General features: G+C 35.6%; 1 protein-coding gene across 1 annotated transcript; it reads right to left on the bottom strand.

The window, feature by feature from the left end:
* Positions 1 to 21799: 21799 nt before the first annotated feature.
* Positions 21800 to 25743, bottom strand: LOC141359404 (uncharacterized). Its single transcript, XM_073861801.1, has 4 exons — positions 25414 to 25743; positions 24116 to 24433; positions 23564 to 23905; positions 21800 to 22161 (listed from the first exon to the last, which is right to left on the bottom strand). The coding sequence occupies exons 1-4, from the start codon at positions 25457 to 25459 to the stop codon at positions 21800 to 21802; spliced, it is 1068 nt and encodes a 355-aa protein (XP_073717902.1). The 5' UTR covers positions 25460 to 25743.
* Positions 25744 to 26442: the final 699 nt, after the last annotated feature.

Here is a 26442-nt window from a genome sequence, read left to right on the forward strand (position 1 = left end):
AACATGGCAATGACGATCGCTCATGAAAACGATGACCGTGTGGGTTTATTTATTTATTTTTTGTTGTTATGGCGGCATTTGGATATCTTGTTAGCATTACAAGCTAGCCTGACGTTGTCATACTCAATTCTAGTCAGAATTTGAGTCTGATACCGCTCCATTGAGCTATAATTATGAGGCGTGTCTCAACCGAAAAATTCCTCTGCACTCAATTGGATAGACCTACGACCAATCAGAGCAACGGAGTGTATGACGTTGTTGAAATTACGTCTTTGCAGCCTGACCGAACTGCTAGTTATTTTGCTACAATGACACTAACATTGTGATTATACTGAGTTAGCAAATGTACATCAACACCTATTATGTTTACAACATTTCATTTATATCACAACATGAAGTATTTACTAAGTCATAGAGTAAGACTATCTCTTACCATTTGTACGTTAGGTGAACTTCATCCACGACGATACCCATTACGTTTGCTTGAAAATATTGGAGCCTAGCATGTCCCTCCACTTATTCAGCAACCACGATTCCGGGCTTCCGAAAAGAAGCAACGACCGCTAATTATATCCATCTCGTCGTGCACGCTTAGTTGCATCGCCGTGATAACGTTAGCCATTTCAGTTGCGACCAACTTTTGCTGAATAGGAAGGACGGCAAAAACATCAACAAATGCCCTGCTCGCGTTTCTCTGTTGCTCTTTTAAAATCAATGATCTGTCAATATCTTTTAGAACAGACCCAATGTCAGAATCCACACATCTGAACTCTACAGCGGCAGCCATTCAACACACGCGCTCTTTGGTGACGTGGTTCATTACGTTACTGTTGATTATCTGTCCATCATCGTATAAAGCCCGCCCTGACAATTTGATTGGTCCGACCAGCATTTGTCCTAGCATAGTAGCTCCTCAACACAGAAACCCCAGACCCATCTTCCCGTTTACAAAATCTTGTAGGCGGGGCTAAGATCGGCTGGCACCCAGGCTAATTACAAGCGCCTGGGGTAGTAAAGACTACTGTGATTGGATAGCCATGTGAGAACTGACATTGACGATCGGAGCTTTTCACCTAAAGTTGAATATCTTTGAAGTCTCTCTGCACTCAGAGCTGAGTGCGGAAAAAACGCAGAGCGCCGGCTTTCAGCGCAGAAAAAACGCTAGCTGCTGGCTTATTTGAAAAACGCTGAGCTTTCATTGGAAACAATTAAAAAACACTTCTAGCCGCGGGAGTAAAAGCTTTAGTGTGCACGCCCCCTTAGTTTAAGTCTTGCATTTTGTGCAGATAGATGCATGTTGTATAATACATTTAAGTTGTATATAAGGCTTACTATTATGTAGAGTGTGTCATATAGGAATCGCTTTAGGTTGAGTTATTAACCCTTTAGTTTCACAGCTATTCTTGTTACAGTTAGAGGTTTCTGCTAAAAACATTAAATTAATCAAAAATCTAGTATGTGTTCATTTTTCTGTCATAGTTTCTTCAAAATTATTTTTATAAAAATATTTTATTTTTACAATGACGTGTACATTTGCCCCTTTATATTTACATTTGCATAACTACAGCTAATTTTTACAATCTTAAGTGAAAGTCTCAACTAACATGCAAGATCTTTAAAACAAGCATGCGTGCATACATAACATTCTAACTTTTTAAAACACAGAATTGAAGAGTTGATTGTTATTAATGTTTGTGTTTGTATGTTGTGTGTTTATGTGTACAGAGAGCTGCAGTGGAGGATAAGGTGGTCTATGCAGGCGTCAATAAAAAACGATGATCAAGCTGTTTTGTATGAATTTTTAAACAGTTTATGTCATGGGCTTGCCAGATAGTTTTGCACTAGACTCAGGTTTGAGTGTATCTGGCAAGACCATGACAGTACTATGTTCTGTGTGGGAGCATGGGGAGGCATAGAGTGTGTGGCTTCCACATGTTCCCAGTGTTTTGTGGCTGTCATGGTCTTGCCTGACCTTGGGTAGTATCCAGGTTGGATGTAAGAGGGCAAGATCGTGGCAGCATTGTGTTTATGTGGGAACACGTGTGTTTTCACATCATGTATGTGTGACACGTGTTCCCAGTGTCTTGTCACTTTTACCCTACTCCCTTATGTACTTGGATCTTAAGTGATTAATTATGTTCACCTGTTCCCCATTGATGTGCTGTCTATTTAATGCCCTCGTGTTCTCTGTGTGGTGTGCGTGCGTTGTCGTAGTTTAGTGTTGTGAAGATCTCAGTGTTCAGGTGCTTCGTGTGTTTTGAGATCTGTTCCTGTTTTCCCGTGTTTAGTTTGTGTTTCATCACAGTGTTTAAGTTTATCTTCTGTTTTACCCCCACGTGGGTGTTTCTGTTATTTTTGTTAAATCGCCGGGGCAGCCGGGGACTCGTCACCCGCCGGGGCAGCCGGGGACTCGTCACCCGCCGGGGCAGCCGGGGACTCGTCACCCGCCGGGGCAGCCGGGGACTCGTCACCCGCCGGGGCAGCCGGGGACTCGTCACCCGCCGGCGCAGCCGGAGACACGTCACCCGCCGGCGCAGCCGGAGACACGTCACCGGCCGGCGCAGCCGGAGACACGTCACCCGCCGGCGCAGGCGGAGACACGTCACCAGTCGGCATTTCAGCCGCGGGACTTTAAGACTCATAACTTTGGACATTTTGTTCCCCCTGTTTTTGCCCCACCTCCCCTTCATCATATATTGTTTTTGTTAAATCACCCCAATCCGTTTGTTACGTATGTCTGTTTACCTTTGTTGTTTGTGGTAATGTTGTCGTGGTTGTCTTCTGTTGTGCAGTCTTTCGTTCCTCGTGTTTAATGTTTTTGTTTGTTTTTGTTGTGACGTCTTGTATCCGTCTTTGAAGATGGGGGTACTGTCATGGGCTTGCCAGATAGTTTTGCACTAGACTCAGGTTTGAGTGTATCTGGCAAGACCATGACAGTACTATGTTCTGTGTGGGAGCATGGGGAGGCATAGAGTGTGTGGCTTCCACATGTTCCCAGTGTTTTGTGGCTGTCATGGTCTTGCCTGACCTTGGGTAGTATCCAGGTTGGATGTAAGAGGGCAAGATCGTGGCAGCATTGTGTTTATGTGGGAACACGTGTGTTTTCACATCATGTATGTGTGACACGTGTTCCCAGTGTCTTGTCACTTTTACCCTACTCCCTTATGTACTCGTGTCTTAAGTGATTAATTATGTTCACCTGTTCCCCATTGATGTGCTGTCTATTTAATGTCCTCGTGTTCTCTGTGTGGTGTGCGTGCGTTGTCGTAGTTTAGTGTTGTGAAGATCTCAGTGTTCAGGTGCTTCGTGTGTTTTGAGATCTGTTCCTGTTTTCCCGTGTTTAGTTTGTGTTTCATCACAGTGTTTAAGTTTATCTTCTGTTTTACCCCCACGTGGGTGTTTCTGTTATTTTTGTAAATAAATTCATAGTTATATTTTCTTACATCTCTTGCGTTTGGGTTCTCCTTTTGTTTTCACTTGCCGGTGTTTAACCGGTCGTGACAGTTTATTATCATATCTGTTTCAATGGCTATTTCATTTGAAAAGTTCAGATGCAAAACCCTCTAAGTGGACCTGACATGTTTTTATAACCCAGATAGCAGAAAAATCCGGGCCGGATCCACATCAGAGCTGCTGACTTCGGCGCAGATTCGGTCCAGAGTCTGCTTTCTGGGAAATTAGCATTTATTATCAGACTCTTAAGTTAAGGTTCAGTATTTTCACTTTAATGGCAATGTAAAGGTTATTAGTCGGTCATTGAAATGCCTTATTTTCACAACTGTCACTTTAGTCATTTCATTGGTATTTAACAAATTTGATTGGCTTTCACTGCAAAACCCTCTAAGTGCATGCAAAAGTCTCGTGTCACTCTTCACTGTCCTGAATAAAGGTAAAATACTCAAAAATTCAGCCAATATTCTAATATATTCAGTAAATCTCCTTTAACCAGATTTAAAACGCTTGCACTATGATGTACGTGTGTCCTCGTTCATCCGATTTGCCTAACATGCTTTTTTAACTTTAACGAACTCTGCTAACAAAGAGGTATTTCTAAATTTGCATCTGAACTCTTCATTTTAAAACACAGACATATTCACTCTCTCTGTGATTTTGCCACAGTGAATGATACTGCACTGTAAAAAAAAACTATTTTATTTGTACTATATAATGTTAATACGGCATTTTAAAGAAAGGTTAAACTGTAAAATATTATCAGAATATCAGTGACTAAAAACACCAGAGAGTGTGAGTACGACCAAAGAGTCATAGTGGTTTTATTTCTAGAATGCATCTGACACATGAACAGCTTTATTTCTAGGTTAAAGTCAAACCTGATGTGGAAATAAATGTGGTTTTGTTCTGTTTGTGAACATGAGTGTGTTGTGGTTGATACAGTATACATCTCTGTGTGTATGTCAGAAGTGAACAGTATGTGGCTTTTATCTGCCTGGCTTGGGCTTATATTTAACAGGTTTACAGTAAAATAATGCATTGATTCTGATAGTAAAGTTTGACAAATAAAAGTTGTGATATTACTGTGAGCTCTTACTGTGTGAATGTAAAATATCAATATTTAACAACATAGGCATTAGGATTGTATTAGATATTTACATGTTGACCTCTTCAAGATCAGATCTGACTTTTATCAATCTCAACATGAAGGCTGCATCCTCCAAAGGTCGCATTTGTAGGCTGCATATGTCTTATTTCTGAATATCTGAATAATCAATGATAAAATTCACTATTATATTTAGTTAATAGTAAATTGATATAATGTGAATGTAATGCTTAACTTTATTAAAACAGACTTGATGACGTATGCAGCCTGCATATGCGACCTCATGAGGATGCAACTTTCAGATTAAGAAACGGCCTGTTATCAATAAAACAATTTTTTAGTTTTCACACTAATATTAAAGACACGCAGTTTTAAATGTAAATCTAAAAAACAACTGTATGAGATTACACAAAGTGGTTAAGGTTAATATTCAAACACAAATGCATGAATGTCTACTCTAGGCTATATAATAATCACTTTAATGCTTTGACCTCACAACCAATGCTGATTTTTTCTACTTTAGAAGATGCAACTATTTATTCAATATTTATTTAATTTGCACATGTTTACATATCATCTGTTTATATTTATGAATAATATTTATTCTGTACTAGCAAATTGTGTCTACATTCAATATGTCACAAAAGTCTGTGTTATAAAAGTCAAAGGTGAAGTCTGATGACTAAAGGTATCAACTACTGATAAACAAATCAATAATTTTGAAGCAACAAGACTTTAAAGGTCACGTTCTTCCTAATCTCGTTTTTATTTAGTTTGTAATGTTACTATAATAACATAAATAATACCAGTAAAATGATAAAGATCAAAGTTCACTGCCAGGCGTTATATTTTCTTTAACAGAATTCAAAGCCTACAGCGAAAGGCCGGTTTGTACCACAGCGCTCTACTTCCTGCTTTAATGATGTCACTCGAACAGTTTTCTGACTAAACTCCGCCCACAGTAATACATCAGTTGTCAGCTAAGCTAACGGCAAGCTAAGCTGCTATCGAATCACAACACACTAAACAAACTACACAATCAGAACTCGATACGTATTTCTGAAGGAGGGACTTAAGATAACAGGGAAGACATCAGACCGTTTTAATAAATACACACTGTTTTATGACCTCAAGATTTAATATCATTTAGACTAAATGGCACACACATCTACTTATATTATCCATCCATTTCAGCAGATATTAAGCATATATTCAAATATAATACTGTGAAAGAAATGAATGTGAAACAGCAAATATTACATTCAGTACACATTGTCTATATCTGGCAAAATATATAACAAAATATAATTTAAAATATAAATTTATGAGCAGGTATGTTTTTTGATGCTCATATAAGCTAAAACTTGCTTGTGCGTTCGTGATGCTCATCCTGTTACTCTGACATCGTTCGTTTCTTTTTCTTCAAAGAGACACTTTTCTGCAAAAAAATAAAGTGTTAATAATTAGATATTAGGGGTGCACCCTAATCTTCTCAATGAGTAACGGTGAAATGCCGCTACATCCAAAAACTAGAGGGTGCTCTCCCAATTTTCTATCAATGTTTGGTTTCTTACAAACGTTATTAACGTGGCTATAATTCTGGATGCTTTAACATGTTTTATAAATTTTTTTTGTATAAGTATGAAGTGTCAGGTACACGCTTGTAAGAAACCAACCCATTTGAAAATCAGTAGAAAATTAAGCAAGTTATGGTCATTTAAAGCACCTGCACCATTACAACTCAATGCTACGAGTGAGCGAGCGCCTGTGGTAAAATGGCCGCCAAATGCGGACTTTCCGTTCAATTGGCCAGCAGCGCAGATGAGAACTCTAGCCTTTATACATTTCTATGACTATAGGCTTAAAGATATATTTATATTGCTGCTCTTCAAACCTTTTCAGGTATTTTCATGATAATAAGGAATATGTATAATGATTATGTTTGATGAGTGTTGCTTTATCAAATGCATGTTATAAACGACTCAAACTAACAGTGATTCAAGATCGATAAGGATTTACTGATCAAAAGCCGTAGTACATGAAATAGCTGTAAATAATATCGACTGTGCAATTCAGAATAGGTATCAGCCACGTATTATTAGTGTACATCGGCATTTATCGGTGCACCCCTATTAGATATTCATAAACACATCTCTACATCTATGATATGAATCTTATATAATGTATGCAGATCTGAGATGATTGTTACACCTTAAGAATATTTATATTGTAGTTACTCACCAGTGACAATGATTCTGAATCTCTTATATGAGGTGTTTCCATTAATGGTGATTTTTAGTTCATAAAGTCCAGAATGATCAGTTGCGATTTTTGAGATGTAGAGAGATCCGGTCCTTTTGTTCAGTTCTGCATTTTTGCTGAATCTCTTATCAACGGTTTTGTTGTTATTCTGGATTTTAGCTATGATGGTCTTTTGAAAGGGACCAGGTATAAACCTCCACTCGATCACATCATCTGTATTTATGTTATGATCATCAGTCTTTAGACAGACAAAATGTCCCTTAATCACTGTAATCCATTCAAAAAAAAAACACAATCATTATAAATAATTATATACAAAGATTATATACATCTATCACTAGCACTTATATAATTTTATTATTATTATGATCAGTTTAAATTCTTATGTTATAGTCTCTTTACAAATCATCTTTCATCATCTGATAATAAAGACTGATCTGGCTCAGACATACAAAGAATCTCATGTTTGATATTAAATCAGTGTAAACCCTCGACATTCAATTCCAGAAGACACACAAAAGATGATTTAATGAGTAAGGAATAATTGACGACGGGACATTTATTATAAGAAAATGTCATGCATAATTTTTAGAGTCAATTATTCCGCTTATTATAAAAATAGGCACCAGAGCAATATTTTTGGTAACCGTGGTATAAGAGGAATAATTGACTCATTTGAATTATTTTTTTAAAAAGCACTCTGCTTAGCGTCGTGCCGCATAACCACCCTGGGTGTGCATTATTTTCTTATAATTCAATGGCCCGTTGTCAATTATTCCTTACTTAATATACACTAGTCAACATTTAAAGTGAATCAAAACCTTTTATAAAAGTTGTTTGAATAATACCTGATCTTACGGACCCCCAAATAGGACATGGAGAGTGTAGTTACGTGTGCGTGCGTGAAACTACCGTGTTTAGTTTTGCGTGCTCATGTGAAACTTTCGCGTGCGCACGTGAAACTAAACTTTAAAAAAAATCTGCACATAAAGGTTTTGCGTGAGCACATAAACTTTAGATTTTTTTTACTCCAATGTCACCTTAGGCCGGGGCTTGGTACAATCTTATCTAGATGAACTTTTTTGATCCACTTCAAATCAAAGTGTATATCAAGTATATCCATTTATTTCTTAATCTGTAGATGATTCTTACCTGTTTGTATTATTGCTTCAGGGAACCTTTGGCGATAGTAAAGCACACCAGCAGCTGTTAGAGCAACAATAACCAGCAAACCAGCACATAATCCAACATATGAAGACAGACCTCTTTCTGTAATAAAAGAGAGAGAGAGATGCATTAATGTAACTCAATGTAATGTTCAACTAGTTTCTTTTTTACTTTCATTACAAGGCTCTACTGTAACTTCATTTTGGAAAAACTTAGGGGCACAAACCACTTTAGTTAATTTTTTGAGACAATATTAACGTGCCACAATATAACATGAACAATATGGGGGAATGCATAAAAAACTGAGCTTAAAATGACATCAAATGTCTTTCCGTAAAAAATGCCATTTGACTGGCATACAACTACATGTCTATCCCAGGATGGTGTGTATGTGCTATACTTTCATGAATATGCATCAGAGACTTCATGAGCAGAAAAGTGTTTTAGTCGCTTCATGAAATAAAGATTAAATCACTGTAGTCACATGATTTATTTTAAGGATGTCTTTATAAGAACTTGACAGTTGTGAGTTGCATTACTCACTTGAATGGGTGAGTTATTAATAACAACGTTCTCATTTTTAGGTGAATTAATGCTTTTAAAGACAAAAGTTACTCACCACTGACATTAACACTGAATCTCCTCTGAATGGATCGTCTACTGCTGCTCATCTTCAGTTCATAAAGTCCAACATCTTCAGTTGTGATGTTTTTGATGGTGAGATCTCCAGTCTGGTTATTCAGTCTCAGTCTGTCTCTGAATCTCCCATCAGCACCATCATATACCGCAAACATATTGTTTGATATTTCAGCTATCCGAAACTCATGGTCAGATGCAAACATCCACTCTATCAGATCATAGGTTTGTATTTCAGTATAAGTCTTTAAAGTGATCCAATCTCCCGTTATCACTGACACTGTCGTCACTTTACCTGTAACAACACCAAACACATGAACATTACAGTCAGATGAACATAAAACAATACTGAAAAACAAACACACTGGGACAAAGAATGAAAATGATACATTTTAGAAGCACCTACTGTACATTTGTACATGAATATAATAAAAATTTACATCTGTTCAGTCCACTGTAAAACAAATAATACAATGCTTTAATCAAATTTGTTATGCAAGTTATTTTAAGTTATCGGATATCTGCGAGTGATGTGCGGGCAAGATTGTGACGGCAAGCGCCCCTACTTTAGTCTTCAAAAACAATCTTCAGAAACCTAGGGGTGACGACACTACGTCCATCTTTTTTTACAGTCCATAGCAGGGTTCCCCAAATCTTACCCTGGAGGGCCGGAGCACTGCATAGTTTAGCTCCAACCCTGATCAAACACACCTGAGCAAGCTAATCAATCTCTTCATGATAACTAGAAAATAACAGGTAAGTTTGATTAGGGTTGGACCTAAACTCTGTAGTGCTCTGGCCCTCCAGGGTAAAATTTGGGGAACCCTGGTCTATGGTTTGGAGCCAGGGCAAGTGCAGAAGGAATCGTCCATGGAGCCAAAGGCGGAGCTGCGGTATCAAACTTCCGCCCAAATGCTCGTGTGCCCAATTCAACCACACCAATCATAACGACACGCCCCATTTCTATAGCATCAAATTAGCTAAAATAAAACTTAGCACAAAAATGAACACTTGAACATATATCAGCGTAATAACAACTATCTTAAAAGACATTTGAAGTGTAATTTTTTTATTATTTAGAGCAGTGTCCCATTTGTTTGAATGGAGAGGGTGGGGTTTATGACTTGTACTGCAGCCAACCACCAGGGGGTGATCAAAGAGCCAGGTGCTTCACTTTTTTAGGAACACCAGATTAAACTAGACAAAAGTAGACTCACAAGACTCACCACTGACAGTAACTGTGAATGATTGACGTATGGTATAACTACCACTGGTGCTGCTGAGATCTACATGATAAAGTCCAGAGTGTTGAGTTGTGATGTTTGTGATGGTGAGAGATCCAGTATGAACATTCAGCTGCAGATTATCTCTGAATCTCACACCATGAACATCATCATATGTAGAGAAGAAAGCAGTGTTTCTGTTGAGTTCAGCTATAATAGAGTGAAACCTCCACAGTATCACATCATATTTCTTAATATCAGGATCATCAGTGTGTAGAGTAACAGAATCTCCCTCCATCACTGATACTGACTTCATCTCATCTGTATCAACATCAATCACATCTGTAGAAAGAAATGAAAATGATGGACAGAGACTTTACATCCATTATAAAAACCATAATGATGTATTTAATTCCCTTACGAAAATTAACCATGTTTTTGTGGTAAAAGTGAAATAATAATATGGTTAATTTTCATAAGGGTTATTCATGTAAAGCTTGATATACTCACTAACTCTGAATGTTTTTCTTGTAATCCTCACTCTGGTAAACTCTAGTTTATAATCTCCAGTGTGTTGAGTTGTGATGTCTGTGATGGTGAGATCTCCAGTATGATAGCTTAGCTTCAGTCTGTCTCTGAATCTCCCATCAAGAACTTCAGCATAAACTGAAATCAAATTGGCCTCACGGTTTATTTGAGCTATGCGTTTCTCATTCCCACCAAACCTCCAATCTAAGAAATCATTTGTCTGTATTTCAGTAAGATGAGTGTGTAGAGTAACAGAATCTCCCTCCATCACCAACACTGACTTCACTTCATCACCAAACACACCTGAACACAAAAACAGAAACAATCTGAATACAATACCATGTGAAACCTTTTACAATCAAACCAAACCAAGTAATATCATTTAATATCAATATCTGGATCAATAAAACATGATATACATACATACCTAAATAATAAACCCAAAACCACTTGCAGTTATTATATTATTAAACAAATGCACATTTACACTGTTGCATGTTGATAAACAAACTTACCGTTGATGGATAAAAAGGCGATGAAGAGTAAAGTGAATCTTTTCATGTTGAGTCAAGTATTTTAGTGTCTGATCTCTGAGCGTTAGTCAGTAACAGCCACCTTAAAACCATACAAAGAGACTTTTATACTGATGGAGATTCACTGGTGTCAGCATGTGAAATATCCGGTTGGTGTAATGCAGAGTCTGTCTCCACTGCTCCAGTCTGGCCCTGTCCGAAAAGGTGCACTTCACGTGGACTTTTGATCTCGTGGCCTTAAATTGCGCATACTCGCTTAGTCTACGAGTCCATAGGGTGTCCCATCTGTAATTTTTACACTCCGAAGTGTGCTCATCAGCGCCCCCTTTGCACCCTTGATGCGGTCTTCGGTGAAGCCCACACTGCAGCAGGCTTCGCGCACTTTACCAACCCAGAAGTCCTTGCGAAAATGAATCCGACTGATCAGGAGTCCGAAGGGAGGAGTTCGCACTGATGGACAATTTTCAGCGTGACGCTCGAGTCTGTACCAAAATATGTCCCGGCGCGCCCTCTTAGACTCGTGTTAAAGTTTCCTAAGGTCTGCACTACATGATGTCATCAAAGTGTGGACTCTCCCCTTTTTATGTATTACTTATTTTATTTAACATTTATTTACCCATGAATCACTTAAATGACATTCAAATCTTTTACAAATGTGTTCTGTAAAAATACCGCTATAGTTGGTCCACAAACGGTTAACAAATCTAAAAAAAATTAAGTTTTTAAAGCTCTTGTTGGTGAAATAGATTTAAATATATTTTTCCCCACTTTATATATTTGAAATCAAATAAGATTTGTCAAAAGTAATCTAAATGTAATCCAAAAGTAGTCAGATTACATTACCAACGATGTGTGACAGAGATTATATTACTAAATACAAATTTTGTCATGTAATTCGTAATCCGTAACGGATTACAATTCATAAGTAATCTGCCCAGCTCTTGAAGTGTTTTATGCGCCACGCTCTTTGTTCATTTCGAGTGCGTCGGAAATACTGCAACCCACTTGCAAGATTACAGCATGACATGGCAATATTAAAGGACTGGAAAAGAAAGGACACACTGACCTGTTAAAAGGGTGCCAGTTCGAGCTCGACAGATAAAAGAGACCGAGATACACAACTGAAACTGACCCTCTGAAACTCCAACTCCTCCCCAGTTTCTCGCTGATGATCACTTCACTTTATTACCAAACATAGACAGATTTCACACAGTCAATTTAACCTATTAGACAGATAACAAACCATTACAAAAAGCATAAAACTAATTAACAATATATTTGTAAAAAAAACTCCTCCTTGTATCACTTACCAAGAAAACGTCAGAGCACATAGAGAAAAAAACAAACATGGGAAACATTTTCTTCAGCAGGTCAGATGAATCACTCAACAGCTTTAGTGAGATAATCTTACAGCTAAAGTTGCGTAAAGACAACACTGTTAATGATGTTAACCGTTTTAACCTTCACCTGTTTTTAACCCCCGCCCCCTATGATATGTCATCATAAATCATCTGTCAACTTTTCAACCATACATGTAACATTATTATAATTACACTTTTATAAACTTTTCATTATTTCTAAAATAATTAAATGCTCTGATTATTATTCAGTTCAAACATCTGAGAGGAAAACACTGCTATCACCACGTTCTCAATGCGCATGCTCCGTGAATCGTGTAAATGTCAAGAGCTGTAGAGTTCACTGAACAACACTAAAGATTTTATCACAACCGTAAAAAAGTGAAACTGAAATGCTTCTCGTGTTTGTTTTCTTCTGCTGTTTGGTTGGTAAGTTATAAACACACTTTAATCATTTATTACAGCAGTTTGTAATAATATTTTTAATAGTTTTAAAGGATACAAAAAAAGTGTTAATTTCTTATTAAGATGTTGTTTCTTTGTATTTAACTCTAATGAACTTTAATTTGGTCATCAATAATATAAATTTCTCATTATCACTTTGCATGAAATAAGACTTTGTTTAAAAGTAAATAATAATACGCACTTACGTCTTCATACTTTCTTTTCGGCTGGCTTTTTGGTTTATTAGTTCCACTTTCTGTCTTGTTTTTTTCTGCTGGTGTCGAATCTCCAGTTTTCTTTTTATTCTTTGTCACAAACTTATCCATTGTTATCTTTTATACCCGTTACCACCTATACCACCTCTCCACATTAAAGTTTTTGTTTCGCTTACCACAAAATGCCCAGTAAAATCCATCATTTTCTTTTACAGTTCATTACTGTAATATGCATTGCATTATGGGTATTAACATTTAATTTACAGTGATTTACTTTATGTTTTGAATTTGCGGTAGACTGCTGCAAAACAACAGCAGTACTGTAGTTGAATAAAATAGTGTTATAAAAGAATATAAAATGGAAAAATAAAATATATCTATGAAATGAAATACATTTTATTTGTTATGCTTTTAGCAGTGAAACAATTTTCAAAATGTGAATTGTTTTTCAGCAGTGTAAATAATTTATTGAGAATTGTAGATAGAAACAAGAAAGGGATTATGGATAAATGTTTGACCGTCAGATTTGAATTTGACCTCAAGACTTCAAAACACTAGTGACGCCGAGATTTCACTCACCGAAGTGCCGGGAGAGTGACAGAAGAGGCTACTTGGGGAGTGTAGTGAGTAACTTTTATTTGGTGACTCTGTGGCACTGTGGTAGTGTTACGGACCTATGACACAGGCGACCCAGGTTCGATTCCCCTTCAAGGCAACATTTTTCCTAAAACGAGATTACGGTAAGGGTATGTTACTGTAAAATGGAACTGCTGTAAAAGCATCATACTCTAAAAAACATGTACAGTTATGGTACTGTAATGGGGCAGTTACACGTTGCCAGTGAGTTACCGCATATATACAATAAAAAGTCTAACAGTGTTCAATTAACATTCTGACATTAATTCATTCTTGTAGGCTTTTATTCAGCGTAATATTTTCTTCACAGTCTGATGTTGTTTTAGGTTCATAATTAAATGTGTTGTTTTAAGTGTATGGTCAATAAATAAACGATTTAATATAGAGATGGGCACAAAAATTTCCTCCCGTTTGTCATCATGCGCCACTTGTAATGTTCCTATTCCCCACCAGTGAGTTCCCCACACTTTGAGAAATGCGTATGTAGGCTATCCATACATTTACAGCAATTAAAAACCTGCTAATTTCACTTCCATGACTGAAAGAAAACGACAACCAGCAAAAAATAACAAATTCAAAACGAATAAAAACAGCACAATTTTTAACATCAATCTTAAACTGGTGGTCTTCTTCCTCCACTTAGTTTTTCATTTTACAAATTCCACCATCTAAATAGTGAATCGGCAGAACTGGCTTTTAAAGGGGATGGGAGATGAGACTTCCATTGGTTATTGCACGTTACGCCCAAAACAGACCTATTACGAGAATAGGAACAACCCTTTTAGACTGTGTGCCAGGCGCACAAACCATTTTTCCTGTTGTTAAATTAACAAAAGTGGATTCAGACACACCCTTTGAGACCATGTGCTTTAGACCATTTTTGACCGAATTACCTTTTTTTTAAGTCTTAATTTGGCCACAACTTTCTCTGTGTTTCAGCAAATGTAATGATTTTTGGTAACAGATTTAATTTGGCCAAAAAAGCCACTAAATTAAACGGCTGTAAAAATTTATCAGATTATTATTATTTATTTATTTTTTTGCAAAAATCTGTTAATCAACCTCAGTACTAATCAAAACTACCAAATGTTTACAAAAAATACATTTAACTCTTTAATTGCCAAGTTCATAAGTGATGTCACTGATTTGGGAGAAAAAACACAAAAGGGTTAAAATAGGGCCCTTTATGTTTCTGTTAAAGATCAATCTGCCTCTGTTTGTGTTCTTCAGGTGTGTTTGGTGATGAAGTGAAGTCAGTGTCAGTGATGGAGGGAGATTCTGTTACTCTACACACTCATACTAAACTACAGAGTCAAGATGTGATGGAGTGGATTTTTGGACCTGAAGGGTCTCTCATAGCTGAAATCAATGAAGGAGCAAATAAGATGTCAATAAATGATGATGTTCTTGATGGGAGATTCAAAGACAGACTGCAGATGAATAATCAGACTGGAGATCTCACTATAACAGACATCACAACTCAACACTCTGGACTTTATCAACTGACCATCAATGGCAATCAGGAGACCTCATACAGATTCAATGTTACTGTCGATGGTGAGTAAACTGCTTTTCCTCTCTATTACTGCACATATTTGAGTATATATCAGACCTACAGATTCAGTTAAAATAATGACTTTTATTGTTCATTACAGGTCTCTCCTCAGATCATATAGTTGAGATCTGTTGTGCTGTTGTTGGATTTCTGATTATTGTCGCTGCAGTCGTGATTTTCTGGATCTACAGAAAACACAATAACATAGAAGGCAAGTGTCATCTAGTGCAAATATAGCTGAATAAAACAAAACTCAATAATACTTATAAGAGCACTTTTATAAAAAAAGTTTAAGTATTTGATACGTTTGTAATAGCAACAGTTCAGAGCGGTGGAGACGAGATTGTTTACGCAGATCCAACATTCTGTAAAAGACAAACACATAAACCGGTGAGATCATTCATGTCATGTGTGTTGTGCCTCTGTCTGTATCCTTACCTGTATTCTGCATGATTTACAGTATTTATATGTGACCAAGTTTAGTTTGCATTTTCGTTTTAATGGATGAGTTTTTATTTTAGCATACAATACAATATGAGTACCCAATAATACTTGAAGTGTGCACTACACAAGAAGAAGAAAGAAAAAAGAACAAATATGAGTCTTTGAGATGTTTGTTGTTAGCATGAAAACTCTTGTAAACAGGTTAAAGTTCTTCAGGTGTGTGCTAAAACAGAAACTGTCTAGACAGGAAACTTAACCTTCAGAAGCGTAAAGAGGAAATAGTCTGAAGGAGGTAAAATGTAAGAGCAGAAACAAATAATCCTGCTATTAGTAACCATATCATGTTTCTGTAAAAATTACAGTATTACTAGCAGCTGTTTGCCAGTAACTTACTGTAGATTTAAATGTATGTTATTTACTGGAAACAGTTTGTTAAAGTTAAATAAACATTAAATATTAACAAGTCTTTTTATCTTTACACAATAAAACTATAAAATAACAGCCTCATGCAAAGCATTCTGGGAACCAAAATCTAAAGAAAAATGTTGATAAAGGATTTTGGTTCCCTTACAGCAGTGTTTCCCAATCCTGGTCCTCACGTACACCCTCCCAGAATGTTTTGGATGTATTCTTATTTAAAACACTTGATTCAACTCATCAGCAGCTCATTAGGGAGACACATTAACTATTCTGGAAGGAGGCTGATGAGATGAAAGATGTAATACAGTAAGTTACTGGCAAACCACAAAAAAATGTACAGTATCTCAAAAGAAATCTTATTTCAAAACAAGCATGCATGCATATAACAACATTCTGATTTAAAAACAGACAGAATTAAAGATTTGATTGTTATGAAATGTTTGTGTTTATGTGTACAGATAGCTCCAGTGGAGGATGAGGTGGTGTATGCAGGCTTTCAATAAAACGAACATTGAAGAAGGAGATGGGGAGGAGGAGGGATGCCAGAAAAATTGCTGCTGGACCCAGAGGCCGGAAGGCTGACTTATACACCCATAATAATGATTGCAGGCCTGAATGTTTAGGCCCTCTCGAACCTACATTTAGAACTACATTTAACAAATTTGATTGCCTTTCACTTCAAAACCTATTAGTGCATGCAAAAGTCTTGTGTCATTCGTCACTGTCCTGAATAAAAACAAAAGGCTCAGAAATTCAGCCAATATCCTAATATATTCAGTAAACCTCCTTTTACCGGGTTAAAAACTCTTGCACGTTGACATACGCATGTTGTCAATCTTCAGATTCATCTAACATGCAACTTGATTTTTTATCTTGACTAGTGATGAGTTGCTGTACGTCACCACTGGGAAAATAAGACAATCGCTACGTCTGTTTCATGGCAACTTGAAAATGCTGTTTTACCTTTATAACACATACTGAGCAATGCTGACGACTGGTCTCTCCATACAAGAGGCGTAGAAGCTGTAATTACCAACAAAGGCTTTTCTACAAAGTATTAAATAAAGTGTGTCCAATACTTATTCCCTGTGTCATTTCACTTTATTTATTATGACTCAACTTTTATACTTAAATGTTCTGATTTCTTTGTATGAATTCAATATTTGGCTTGATGGCTACATCTGGTGGACATTTTGTGTCAATATGCTAATGTGTCAAATACTTATTTTTCCCGCTGTATATCCAAGTGAAACGGCTTCTGAAATGATTGGATTGTGTTGCTAATTGCTAATCCTGGACCCCGCCCACCTGCCATTTTATTTTCACTGTGACTTTAAAGAAAGTTTAAACTGTAAAATATTATCAAAATGTCAGTGATTAAAAACATCAGAGAGTATGACCAAAGAGTCAAGGTGGTTTTATTTCTAGAGTGCATCTGACACATAAACAGTTTCCAAGTTTTATTTTCAAACCTGTTGTGCAAATAAACTTGGTTTTGTTTGGTTTGTGAACATGAGAGTGTTTATTTGAGTGGTTTGAAAAGTACGTCACTCTTCTTTCCCTATCCAGCTTCAATTTTACACAAAGTGCTATCACAGTGAGCTACGTGAAATATTAAGGTTAATTTTCAAAGATGCACGAATGTCTAATCTATATAATATAATAATCACTAAAAATCTTACCTGATGTGCGTTATTTTCATCTTAATTCTACCCATTAACCCAACATCTCGCGAGATTTAACCTCATTGTAGCTGTATCTCCTTTAGCCAGATTCAGAACCAGAGGAGAGATGAGTTGATAAATCTCACTGATAAATAAAGCAGCAGTAGCGCCATCTTGTGTTCACATCTACAGCTGAACCTTTAACTGGTATGAACAGATGATACTTTACACACAAGAGCAAACACACAAACACAGTCATCTGTACACTGAGAAGAAATAATAAATCATCAAATCCTTATTCTAAATTATTTTATGCACTTAATGCATTTGAATATAATAGCCATTATTAATACATTTATGTGACTCATCAATATATTCAACTATTAATAACCACAAGAAATCAGTTTATTATAACCTATAGCACATACAGTACACATAAAAACATTTATATATATGATCCCAAAAGACTTATAGTACATTTGATTTGCACACTTATTTTAGTCCATGTTGTGTCCCAAATGAAAACACACAGGTGCCAAAATGCTTTGTTTTTGAAACACGAACATCACATGTAAGTCTGTTGTTATGTTTACAGTTATCATTCAGACTAAATGAAATTAACTGCACATCTACTTAAATTATCCATACATTTCATCAGATATTAATCTCATATTCAAATATACTGTGAAAGAAGTAAGTGTGAAACAGTAAATATTCATGCAGTACATATTGTATATATCTAAAAACAGATAAGAAATCTAACATTAAGATCGGAGATGAAACACAAAGATATGCAAAATGTTACATAAGTTTAAAAGAAATCTAACTGTTGCCAAATTAAAAAACTACAGACTATAATAATACTCAATAGCACATACACTCTAAAAAAAATCCGTAAAAAAACGGACAAAGTACTGTGTAAATATGAAGGAATTTTCCGTATTTATGTTTTACAGGCATTTATCCGTTTTTTTAATAACATGTTGCATTATGGGTACAATAACCCCTGCTACAATCTTTCACTTTTGCCTCTCTATCACCATCTCTGTTTGAAACCTAAAATTACAACTTGCTTGCAGAGTTATTTTCTAACATGGATGATGTTTAACTTCTAAACAAATGCTGTCAGAACAAGATACAAATGCTCAACTGTTACAGCAGTGACACATGTGATTTAGGAGACAAATCTTCTTTCTGACATGACGTGTAAGTCAAATGGATATTTACCACAACATTTATCACATTAAATCTACAGTTTGTGTTTGTTTTAGACTCATTTGAAGTCACCACTATGGAGATTAGTGTTCCCTTTAGTTAGGCTTTTGTACCTTGACCTTCACAGAACTGACTCTGCTCTTTTAGCATTGCAACAGTGTTTTTGCTTGTAGCAATTACAACTTGTTTGTTGCTTGAGAAAAGAGAATTTTCTATGATGTCATATAAGCTTGATTGTTTTTATGTTTTACTGCCTAACATTTAAATATGAAATGATAAAATAAAAATGATGAGCTGAAGTGTATAGAAGTGACACTCTATGCTGATCTATAAACACACTGTATTGAATAAGATTGCTGCAAATGTGTCAGCTGTGGTTTTTGCTTCAGAGATATCAACACTTTGGATACAAATCTCAACAATGGTGAGAGTAAATGTTAAGAAAGAGTGTTCTACAATCCTGGTACCCAGCATGCATTGCGGCATGAAGCTTCGTTGTTGATTGTCACCGTCGTTGCGTTTCATAGGCGGACTGAAGTGTCCCTAAAGACTACGGAAAATGGTCTGTAAATATACGGACAATGTTCTATAAATCTACAGAATGTTCAGTTTTTGAATAAACGGAAGTGTCTGTAACCATAACGGAAAAGGTGCCGGTAATTTTCTGCCAGGACATTATCCGTTTTTTTATGGATTATTTTTTTAGAGTGTACAGGTGGATTTCAGACTGCTTCACAGTGTTTTTTCAATTTCTATATATAAGTAAGTTTATGAGCAGGTATACGTTTTTCAAAGCTCATGTAGATGCTGGTGTGTTCATGATGTTCATAGTTCATACTGTGATGCTGGCCGTTTCCAGCTCCAAAACCAGTTTGTCATTGCCCATTTTGTCCTGTTGAAATCTGTTAGAAAAGCCAAACAACAGATGATCAGAGAGTAATAACCAGTGTCACACATCTTCAAATGAACCACCTATCTCACATTAACTCATCATCTTATATATGTTATATTATATCTATGTCTATTTAATGTTTCACACAGTTTATATTTTGACTCTGTTAATAATAATGATTAAAATTCACACTGTACACATCTAAACCGTCTTTTATTTGATATATATTAGATGAGGAACACTGCATGTAAAAATATTTTATGCGGCCTGTTAATGAAAATAACTATCACATTCTTAAACTGCATCACTATAAACTGTAAACATCTGGCCGTGCAGTAACGGGTTAATACTAACACTAGTAGTGCTAAACCAAGCATTAATGTTGTCCTTCAAACCAACATTTGCCAAAGTTTGCAGTGTCTGTGGTTAAAAGTCAAGATGTGACAGCGCTAAAGTAATTAGATGTTCATAAACACATCTTTACATTTATGATATGAAACCTTTAGACATTATGCAGATCTAAGATGATTGTTACACCTTAAGAATAATTATATTGTAGTTACTTACCAATGACTCTGAATCTCTTGTATGAAGTTATTCCACCGCTGGTGATTTTTAGTTCATAAAGTCCAGAGCGATCAGTTGTGATGTTTGTGATGAGAAGAGATCCGGTACTTTCGATCAGTTGCACATTATTGCTGAATCTCTCATCACCTCCGGTGGTCATTTTGTTTTTTTTAATTTTACCTATGATGGTCTTTTGAAAGAGACCAGTTTTAAACCTCCACTCGATCACATCATCTGTCTTTATGTTATCAACATCAGTCTTTAGACGGACAGACTGTCCCTCCATCACGTATAATCCATTCAAAAGAAACACAGAACAGAAAATACAACAAGAGCAAGACAATAATGAAAGAAAGATTAAATACATACACTAGCACTTATATCAAATGTTTATTTGAAATAAGTAAAATTCTTATATTATAGTCTCTTTACATTAATATATCATATTTCATCATGAGGACGGAGCTCAAAGAATCTCATGTTTGCTATTAAACCTCCGACATTCAATTCCAGAAGACACAAGACAGAAATGATTTAATGAACTGTCTACATGATTGTTTTTGTAAAGTCTGACCTACATTCATTTTTGTGACATACTAATGATTAAAATAAGTCACATAGAAATTTATTATACGTTCATTTTTTCTGTCTGTAATATTTGCATTTTACTGTTTTTATAATGCTGTATAAAAAATAAAAACCTAAACAAAACCTAACAACTCAACATTTAAAGTGGATCAAAATCTTTTTATAAAAGTTGTCTATAACTTTGATCAACTCTTTTTGATCCACTACGAATGTTGACAAGTCTATATCAATGTATTTCTAATCTGTAGATGATTCTTACCTGTTCGTATTATTGCTTTAGGACATCTGTAGTGATAGTAAAACCCACCAGCAGCTGTTAGAGCAACAATAACCAGCACACCAACAACACATAATCCAACTATAACATATGAAGACAGAACTGTAATGAGAGAGAGAGAGAGAGAGAGAGAGAGAGAGAGAGAGAGAGAGAGAGAGAGAGAGAGAGAGAGAGAGAGAAAGAGAGAGAGCGAGAGAGACATTAATGTAAGTGAATCTGATATACTGTATATGTATGACAGACACTGAGACATCAGCACAATAATGTCATAAGTGTATTTGTGAGAAGACTGATTATAAAATGTGTTCCCTACCTAAATACTGTTTCATGTAAATACTTTAATGTTTTATAGTTTATGTCTATTGAACCTGTTAAAACTTGCTGTTGGTGTGGTAGTTCTCCGGCACCTAGCGCAAATGTGCTTTCGGTTTCCCTTGTTGCCCACATTCCCTCTCCACCAAATACCATTTTTAGGCAGAATCAATTAAGAGTCTGTTTTAAAAAATGCTCTCAGATTTCATTTAAAATATCCTCATTTGTGTTCTGAAGATGAACGAAAGTCGTACAGGAAGGTAATTCATTATTTTAGGGTGAATTAATGCTTTAAAAGACAAAAGTTACTCACCACTGACATGAACACTGAATCTCCTCTGAATGGATCGTCTTCTGTCGCTCATCTTTACCTCATAAAGTCCAGTGTGTTCAGTTGTGATGTTTGTGATGGTGAGATCTCCAGTCTGATTATTCAGTATCAGTCTGTCTCTGAATCTCCCATCAGCACCATCATATACCGCAAATGTATTGTTTGATTTATATATTTCAGCTATCCGTGTGTCATCATCAGGTACAAACATCCACTGTATCAGATCATAGCTCTGTATTTCAGTATAAGTCTTTAAAGTGACCAATTCTCCTTTTATCACTGACACAGTCGTCACTTTACCTGTGACACCAAACACATGAACATTAAAGTCAGATAAACATAAAAAAAAAAAGATACAAATGAACAAACACACAAAGAAAGAAAATAATACATTTTAGAAGCACCTACTGTACATTTGTGAATATTATAAAAACTTCAAAATATTAGTATGTTAGAAACATTACATCTGTCAGTTCACTATAAAACAAACTGCTGTGTGCAAGTTTAATCAAATTTGTAATGCAAGTTCTTTTAACCTATTATTTTATGGTTTTGACTATTATATAGTTATACACTGAAAAAATGATTCATTGAATTTAATCAATTTATTTAAGCTACATTTAAACAAAAGTTTTATATTTTATTTTACGTTACTAATCTGTTTTGTTTAAATTTAGCTTAAATAAATTGATTGCAACCACTTACCTTAAAAAAATTGATTAAATACAATGAATCATTTTTTCAGTGTAGTTATAACTTATAAACAAGTTAAAATAATTTAACTTAATTTGTTAAGTTAAAGTAAAACAAAAACTTTTGTACAATAGAGTACAATACAGTATATTTGTTCGCTTTATCTTAACAAATTATGCAACCCAAAAAATAATAACCACACAATACACAATCTTTACACTACTTGGTATACCTAGTTACTATATTTAAACATTAAAGAAGAGAAACAGCTTCACTTCCTGTTTGAGGTTAATTCTCAAGAAGAAATATCAAATGTATACAGTATATTAAAGGCGGAGTCCACGATGTTTGAAAGCCAATGTTGACATTTGAAATAACCTAAACAAACACGCCCCTACCCCAATAGAATCTGGACCTTTGGTTGATAGACCCGCCCCACACATACGCAACCCGGCAAGGATGTCGGTTAGTAGACACACTCCTTACTGCTGATTGGCTATAAGTGTGTTTTGGTAGTCGGCCCGTCTCCTTTTCCAAAGAGTTTTTCAATCATCGTGGACTCCACCTTTAAACCAGAAAAATGTCTAGTAGAAGTAAGAAAAAAACCAACCAAACGAAAGAAAATCAGTTTGGGGTGAAGGAAAGAATTTGAACTTGAAACTTTGTTTTAAAAACTGGTAAAAATTCAATGGGCCTTAGTCTACTGGGGCCCAATAATACAATTTGCCAACCCACAGCTCACATATGAACACTGTGACATCATTTCGTGAGTAGCAACACAAAGACGCTATAGAGAAAGAGTTCATGGTACTGACATGAACCAAAGACAAAGTGCAGAGATTGTGTAAAAGAATGACTGTAGAATTGCAGATAACAGCAATTTTACATAATATACATCACTGATTCTGAACTAATCTTTGAGAGTATCCAAGCACAACAGTAACTAAACTTATAGATTTTGAAACACGTCATTGCATAGCCAAATTTACTTTTGCATTGTTTACAGAGTCATAATTTGAAAAAGATATTTATTGTATTTACTCACCACTGACAGTAACTGTGAATGACTGATGTATAGTATAACCACCGCTGGTGTTGCTGATCTCTACTTCATAAAGTCCAGAGTGTTTGGTTCTGATGTTTCTGATGGCGAGAGATCCAGTCTTAACATCCAGTTGCAGTCTGTCTCTGAATCTCCCATCATGAACATCATCATATGTAGAGAAGGTTCCAGTGTTTCTGTTGAGTTCAGCTAGAGGAGAGTTTCCATGCTGAAATCTCCACAGTATCACATCATATTTCTGGATATCAAGATCATCAGTGAGTAAAGTAACAGAGTCTTCTTCCATCACTGACACTGACTTTCCTCCACCTGCACCAACCACACCTGCACACACAAACAGAAATATGATGATTCATAAAGAGACATAAAGAGACATCCAGAAGAGGACATGCTTTTAAAATCAAGTAGGTTATAAAAAACTAAAAGTTACTGCAGGAGTGAAGAGCAAACAGATGGACGGAGATTTTAAAACCAGTATTAAAACCACAATGATGTAGTTAAGATCATTATTAATGTAAAGCTTGAGATACTCACTAAGACTGATTTTTTTTCTTGTAGGAGTCACTCTAGTAAAGTCTAGTTGATAAAGTCCAGTGTGTTGAGTTATGATGTTTCTGATGGTGAGATCTCCAGTCTGATGATTCACCTGCAGTCTGTCTCTAAATCTCAATTCACTGCCAGCATATACTGAAATTAAATTGGCCGCACGGTTTATTTGAGCTATGCGATCCTCTTTCTCACCAAACCTCCAATCTAATAAATCATTTTTCTGTATGTCAGTAATATCGGTGTGTAGAGTAACAGAATCTCCCTTCATCACTGACACTGATTTCACTTCATCACCAAACACACCTGCAGACACAAACAGAGAAAATCTGAATTTACAGTATATATAAAGGGTCTGTCAATATCGTCTATGAACCTGGACCACAAAACAAGGCATAAGGGTCTACTTTTTTTGTTGAGAATTTGAATGAATAAGCTTTCAATTAATGTATGGTTTGCTAAGATAGGATAATATTTGGTAGAGATGCAACGATTTAAAAATCTGAAATAAGGGTGCCAAAAATTACAATATTGAGAAAATCACCTTTTAAGATGTCCAAATGAAGTCCTTAAATAAAAAAAGTTTACAATACGAAAATAAAGTTTTCATATATTTATAGTAGACAGAATATGTTCATAGAACATGATCTTTAATTTTTTGACATAAAGAAATAAAAAATTTGACCATGTTTTGTTGGTTAAATATGTGTTGTGGTCCAGGGTAACATATGAGATCTTACACAAACAAATCAAACCAAATAAAAGTGTTTCTAAAGAAATCTAATAGTGAAACATTTAATATGAAACTATAGCATCAGACAAACATTAATGAAGAGTTTCATTGCAAAACGAGATAACCACTGTTCAGAAATCTCGTTTTTTTGGTTGTGCATTCCAATTAATTTCAATTCAACTGCAGTTGGTTTGTTTTAATTTAAACCTTCACAACTTAACAAATACAGCTACGTAGCAACATAAAACAAAATAATAACATGATAACATAATAATAAACATGTTTTGACAAAAATTTTAAAAAATGGATTTATCTCGTTTTGCAACGAAACTCTTCATTTACAGTATGAGTTCACTAACACTACTGAAGGTCATGGGTTTTTAAATGTGGATCTTAAACTAGTTGCTTTTGCATATTTAAATTAATCTGTATCAACTTGAATAAAGAAACACCTAAATATTACAAACAAAACTGCTTGCAGTTATTATATTATTAAACAAATGCACATTTTTGAAACCAAAACTGTTGCAGTAATGTCGCTAAACAAACACACCGTTGATGAATAAAGAGATGATGAAGAGTAAAGTGAACCTTTTCATGTCGAGTCAAGTATTTTAGTGTTTGATCTCTGAGCGTTAGTCAGTAACAGCCACCTTAAAGCCATACAAAGAGACTTTTATACTGATGGAGATTCACTGGTGTCAGCGTGTGAAATGACCAGCTACAGAGTCTGTCTCCACTGCTTCTCTTTACTATACGGTTTGATGTGGTTGACTTTAAGAAGTCTTTGGGTTGGGTTGTGGGTTCATCTAGACTCACACAAGGCACAACGATGCACATTCTGACATGCAGCACTTTGATGTGTTGTTTATGTTATTTTAGGTTGCTGTGATGTTTTAACTTAATGTCAGAAAAAGATTATCAGAAGCAATTGTGAAAACTCATGTGAAAACTCATATTTGTGTGACCCTTTAATATTTTTATTCATATGCATTGATACACAATAGAATGATGATTAGATGAAGGATCATGGATGGATGAATGTGTGGATATCTATCTATTATAGTCAGATATCCACCTTTAGCATATAGACAGAATTTAATTGAATTGTGTTTAAAAGGGACATATCATGAAAATCAGAATTTTACCATGTTTATTATAAACAATAAGTGGGATTTTACTGCCATAATGGTAATAAAATAACAAGTGCATGACGTTACAGTTTGAAGAACCAAAGAAAAACACAATTTGACATTTTAAAGGTGCAGTGTGTAATTTTTTAGAAGAATCTCTTGACAGAAATGCAAAATATTATAAGATCAGGGGTGTATAAAGACCTTTCATAATGAACCGTTATGTTTTTATTACCTTAGAATATGATGTTTTTATCTACATACACGAGGGTCCCCTTACATGGAAGTCGCCATTTTGTGCCGCCATATTTTTACAGAAGCCCTTAAAGGACAAACTTTTTTTACTAAGTTGTCTCCGACAATTACATGTTTGTCCAGTGGCAGCTAACGTAGCTTCTCTATGCTTTTTAAAAGCGAGGGGTGAGCAGTGGACTGAGCCGTTGGTTGCA

Source organism: Misgurnus anguillicaudatus, chromosome 23, assembly GCF_027580225.2.
Source record: "Misgurnus anguillicaudatus chromosome 23, ASM2758022v2, whole genome shotgun sequence".
NCBI classification, from domain to species: Eukaryota; Metazoa; Chordata; class Actinopteri; order Cypriniformes; family Cobitidae; genus Misgurnus; species Misgurnus anguillicaudatus.